The sequence below is a fragment of the Capsicum annuum genome, chromosome 9, assembly GCF_002878395.1.
Source record: "Capsicum annuum cultivar UCD-10X-F1 chromosome 9, UCD10Xv1.1, whole genome shotgun sequence".
Classification (NCBI taxonomy): domain Eukaryota; kingdom Viridiplantae; phylum Streptophyta; class Magnoliopsida; order Solanales; family Solanaceae; genus Capsicum; species Capsicum annuum.
In genome coordinates this window covers 45,629,933-45,635,694 of record NC_061119.1, presented here as the reverse complement: position 1 = coordinate 45,635,694, position 5,762 = coordinate 45,629,933, and the positions used below count along the sequence as shown (strand labels likewise).

Sequence of the window (5,762 nt, the reverse complement as noted above, 5' to 3'; positions counted from 1 at the left end):
ATAGTGGTTAAGGTATGAGGGAGCCTACTATCAGAGTGTATGTGGGAGAACTCAACAGCTTGTGTATATGCGTCTTTAAAGGAAGCATTATACATTTGGCCAGTGAAGTTGTTAGTATTCCTTATTGTCCAAATTGTCCATAAACAATAAGGAAGTATTTCCGCCCAGAGAAGAAGTTTGTCAAACTTCTGGTTTCGAACATTCTTCTAATTAGTAAGGCAGTTCAAAGAAGAAAAGTCAGTGGGCTTAAGCTTAGAGGGTTGAGTGGCTTTGGAACTGAGATCTCTCCAAAGCTGCTTAGCGTTGATACAATCAAAGAAGATATGATTTAAGTTCTCCTCTTCCTGGGGACATCTTTTACAGAATTTACTGCTGGAGATTCCTAATTTTTGAGAGATGAAAGTTGGAAGGAAGTTTGTTATGAAAGAATTTCCAAAGGGAAAACTTAATTTTATTAGGGATATGGATCTTCCAGAACCCAGACCAAGTATTGCCCCGTTGAGTATGTTTTTCCAATTGAGAAACATGATTGTATGGACTAGCAGTAGAGAATTTCCCACTACCAGTAAGTCTCCAAAGGGGAGTATCTATAGGCCTTTTGATATTTAGGAAAAAAGTGTTAACAATGAGCTGCTTGGTCTCGAAGGAAAGGTTAATGGAAAGATTGTCAAAATTCCAAGATGAGTTGGTCCAGACCTCAGCAAGTTTGAGATCTTCATCATTTTTATTAAGGAGGCCTTGAATGGTATTCCTAAGGGGAGTGTTATTTGGTAGCCATTTGTCCAGCCAGAATCTAACATAATGACCATCCTTCACACTCCAGGTGCTTGCTTCAGTGCAAGTCTGCCAAGCCTTCGCTAGACTGATCTAGGTCCTAGATCCTAATGTAGGTTGAATGGTTCCAATGAAGTTGTATTTGTTGGTTAAGACCCTAGTCCAAAGAGTTGTTGGTTGCTGAATAAACCTCTAATCTATACTCATAAGCAAAGCCTTGTTCTTAAACTTAGCTTTTTGGATGCCCAAACTCCCCTCAATTTTTAGTCTAGTGACTGTATCCCAAGAAATTAAATGCAGTTTCCTCTTGTTAGATGTGGAACCCCAGATAAAGTATCTTAGGATCTTGTCAATGACCTTAAGAATTTGTCTAGGAAGTTGAATAAATTGCATGACATGGTTGGGGATGCTTCCTAAAGAAGTCTTAGCAAGAATAGTTCTTCCTGCCATATTGAGTAATGTAGCTTTCCAGCCACTGTGCTTCTGCCTAAGATTGTCAAGGATGAAGTTGTAATCTTTAATGAGTGGCTTTTGGTGGAAAATAGGGAAGCCTAGGTACCTACCAAAGTCTTGTAAAGGCTTGATTTTGAGGTTTTGAGCCAGGAGCAGCCTCTCATCATGGTTGCAATTATTAGAAAAAATGATCTTAGATTTGGAGATGTTGATCTTTTGACTTGAATATTGACTAAAACTGTTTAGGGTATTTATGATAGTATGACAGTTTTTTCCATCAGCTCTAGGAAAAAGGGTAAGATCATCAGCAAAGAAGAGATGAGAGATTCTGGGGCCTTTTCTGCTAATAGAGATGGAAGTCCAGTTAAGAGTATCCACCTCATAATCAATCCTTCTAGAGAGTAGCTCCATGCATATGATGAAAAGGTAGGGTGAGAGTGGGTACCCTTGCCTAATCCCTCTTGTAGGCTTGAAGAAGTTAGTCCTATCCCCATTGATAAGTATGGAGATGCTGGAAGTGGAGATGCCAGACATAATGAGCTTAATTATTTTGTCAGGGATATTGAAAAAGAATAGAGCTTGCCTGATGAAGGACCATTCAATTCTGTCAAAAGCCTTTTCAAGATTAATTTTTAAGATCATATTGGCTTTTTTCCCTCTCATTTTAGCAAAGTGGGTGATGTATTCCTGGACAATGATAGCATTATCAGCAGCATGTCTATTGGACAAGAAACTAGATTGAGTATGACTGATTAGAGTAGGGAGATGTTGCTTCAAAAGATGAGCTATGATTTTGGTAATGATCTTATACTGAGTATTATACAAGACAATAGGTCTGAAGTTTCTGAGGTTAATGGTATTCCTATACTTAGGGATTAAACAAAGGTAGGTATTGTTCACAGCCCCCTCCATAGTGGCTTTATGAAAGGTTTGTTTGTAAAAATTGACAACAGCCAAGCCAATGATATCCCAGTACCTTTGATAAAGTAGGGGATGGATACCATCAGGGCCAGGAGCTTTGTCGAGCTTAAAGAAAAAAACAACAGATTTAATCTCAGTAATTTCAGGAATGGCCTCAAGTCTGAAGTGGTCTTCTTTGCAGATGGATCCTCTAGAGGATGGGTTTAGTTGGAAACCCAAAGGAGCAACATGATGCTCAGTAGAATAAAGATTGTTGTAGTATTGGAATATAGAATTCTTAATATCCTCTGTAGTTCCAATTCCCAGAATCATCCCTAAGAGAATTAATTCTATTCATTCTTCTCCTATTTAGAGTAGAGGTGTGGAAGAATATGGTATTGCAGTCTCCTTCAGCAAGCCAGATTATCTTGGATTTGAGTCTCCAAAACTCTTATTCTTGTTGAAGGATTAAGCTATAATCCCTAACCAAGGTGTGCTCTAGTTCTTGGAGGAAAAGGCTATGAGGGTAAGCTCTAGATCTTTGAATACCCTCAATTCTAGCAAGAAGGTTCCTTTTTTGTGGAAGATATTTCTAAAAACATCTCTATTCTATCTGGTAATATGTTCTTGGAATTGTACTAGAGCTTGAGTAAGATTTAAGGTTGAAGAGTCAAAAGATTGCCTAACCATATCAGGAAAAGAAGGGTGAGAGCACTAGATTGTTTCCATTCTGAAAGGCTTGACACTGATAGGAAGGTTTTTTTTGAGATAAATCAGTAAGGGGAAGTGATCCGAATGAGTCTTAGGGAGATAAGTAACAGAAACTTCAGGGAAAAGATCAATTCAAGCCTGATTTGCAAAGCATCTATCTAGTCTTTCAAGAATAAGGGAGCTTCTATTCCTATACTTTTTATTAGTCTATGTAAACTTGCTTTCTCTAAATCCTAAGTCAATGAGGTTACTTTGGTTGATGCAGTCCCAAAAGTGGGATGCTCTAGTGGAATTAAAATTATTTCTTCCAAATTTCTCAAAGGAAGACAGAATCTCATTGAAGTCCCCACCCACCAACCAGGCTATTTGAAGGTCATTATTAATGGTATCAGAAAGGTCTGTTAGTTGATTCCAAAGAACTTTTTTATCTTGGAAGTGGTTACTAACATAGATAGCACTGAAGTACCAATAAGAAGGAGGGTTGCTAACATGAACAGTTGTATGGATACCTTGAGGGGAGATGTTGATGTCGTTAATACTAATATTATGATCATTCCACATAATGACCAGACCCCTTGATGTCCCCACAGTAGGATATTGAATTTTGTTTGAGAACCCCAAGTCCTCAGCAAGCTTGTTATGATCCCCCATCCTGGTTTCAAGGAGTGCCAGGATAATGGGCTTATGCATCTCTATCATGGCTTTGCAATGCCTCTTGAATTCAGCATTGTTGGCCCCCCCAGTGTTCCAAATGATGCAATTCATTATTGGTATGGTTGGTATGTCCCATTCCTGGATTCCATTAGGATCTCCTTTCCCCTCCCCATTATAGAGTCTTGCTTCTTTCTCTTCTTGGATAGAGGTGACATTTTGGTTTTATAATAAGTGCCTGTCACTGGACATAGGGGAACTATCTCTAGATGCAGCTTGTTGATTTCTTTGGGAATAAGGAGAATTGAAATCTCACTTGTTACCTCTTCGAATGTGAAATGGATTGGCCTTTCTAGGGTTATGGCTTCTATTTTTGGAACTTTCATAGTTTGTAGTATTTCCTCTAGTTCCATATTTCCTTCTCTTAGTGCTTCCAGCATTTTGTCCCTTTTCCAGTTTAAGGGTGGATTCAGGGGAGGCCCTGGAGGTGTCAGGGCTATCTGTACCTCCCCAGATACATTCACAAAAAGAGGGCCTTGTTCCAGCAGTTCCCTCATTTTTGGGAGGAAAAAAGGGTAGAGTCTGACTCATGGCAATCATTTCTGCATTCATCAAGTGTGGAGTTGGAGGGATTGGATTTGGTTGATTGGTTAGGTTCATAAGGGTTGTCATCTATATGTTCTGAACATATGATTTGAGCCCCTGATTTATCCCGTCCATGATTAACTGGGCTAGGTAATGGGGATTCTGAATAAGGATTTGGAAGTGAAACCCTTCCCAGGTCAAGTTGAGAGGTACCACTTGTTCTAGTAGGCCCATCTCCAGCCAAGATGTTGTTGGTGGTTTAATGGTAGTGGTGGAGTGGTAAATGTTATGAGGTTCTGGTTGGAGTTGTTGAGGAGGCTTGTTGGAATCCTCATTATCTTTCTTCTCCAAAGTCATGAGAGAGGAATGGAGTTATGGTTGTTGTGTTAGTAATTAGTGTTAGAGGGAAGATGAATAGGGGAGATAATATCCTGAGTGTCTCCTTCCTCAGTCATTTCAATATCTTTGATTTAACTGTCAGCAGTGATTTGCTTGGTTGGTTTAGGAGCCACTGGTGGAGTATTGCAGGAAGAAGAGGGTTCCGGATTTCTAGGTTTGGAGACTTTTTGGTTGAGTGATGAGACCTCAGCATTGGGATTAACATTACTATCCTTTTAGTTCCTAAAGAAATATTAGTCAAGAAAACCTTATGCTGATTATTGGGACTTCGGGTTCCCTTGGACTGGGCCTCAGAAGTGGGCTTAGGAGTTGGGCTAACCAAATCTTTCCCTTTGTTATTCTGTTGAGGATAATTATTCTTGGCCCATTTATCATTTTGGCCCGTTTGGTAATTAGGCCGACCCTGACCTGGAGAAAGCATCTAAAGTGGTGCTTTGCCCTCTTCGCCTCCACTGATTCCAGATGTGGACATTGAGGGTTCGGTCCGATCATCGTGAGGGTTAGAAGACTTACCTGGAACTGCCTTGGTTATGTGATTTCTAGTGTAGTTTATCTTGTGACTTTTCCCTCGTTTGAAAATAATCGTTTGGCATTCTTGTATGCGTTGTTCTGATTCTTTTGGGTTCTCCGGTGACTGTTCATTTTGGGTTTTTGGTAACGGTAGCTTGATTTTGCATCCTATAGCTGTATGGCCGAGACAGCCACAAACTTTGCAGAGGAAACCCTCTCCTTCGTATTGGATTTGTTGGAGATGGTCCCCTATGAGTATTTATGTTAGCAATGGCGTCTCAAGTGGGATCTGGACACATAATCGTGCATAATGTCCTCTTAAGGTAGAGGATGTGCATGCATCAACTTTGACCATAGTTCCAAGCGTTTTTCCTATGCGTTCTAAAATTCCCAAGTCATAGAATTCCGTAGGCATATGGGGCAGACGAATTCAGATTGCAGTACTTTGAATTCTTGATTCTGTTGGTACGAAATTGGGCTCCCAAATTCGCACGGAAAGGTAGGAACCTGCAATGAACCAGGGACCTTGTTATAGAGCTCTTTTTGGTATTCTTCACTAGCGAACTTCACTGTAAAGAATTCTTTACCCAGATCTATAAGAGCAAAGCTTTCCTGAATCTTCCATATGTCAGTCAATTTAGTCTTAAGATATTGGTGGTTGAATTTTCTATCCACCGCTTTGATGATGACTGAGAATCTCCATGGTTCGTAGATCCTTTGCCTATCTTTCGTAGAGAGTGTTATTTGCCCATTTGTATTCTTTGGTGGTTCTTGGAGTG

At 40.0% G+C, this 5,762-nt stretch overlaps 1 protein-coding gene across 1 annotated transcript; it reads right to left on the bottom strand.

The window, feature by feature from the left end:
• Nucleotides 1-3,045: 3,045 nt before the first annotated feature.
• LOC107841591 lies at nucleotides 3,046-3,603 on the bottom strand. Its single transcript, XM_016685465.2, has one exon. It carries the CDS (start codon nucleotides 3,601-3,603, stop codon nucleotides 3,046-3,048), a length of 558 nt encoding a protein of 185 aa, XP_016540951.2.
• Nucleotides 3,604-5,762: the final 2,159 nt, after the last annotated feature.

Excerpts from the sequence above, each read along its gene's own strand:
- LOC107841591 (XM_016685465.2), bottom strand. The coding sequence starts at position 3,603 with ATGAATTGCATCATTTGGAACACTGGGGGGGCCAACAATGCTGAATTC.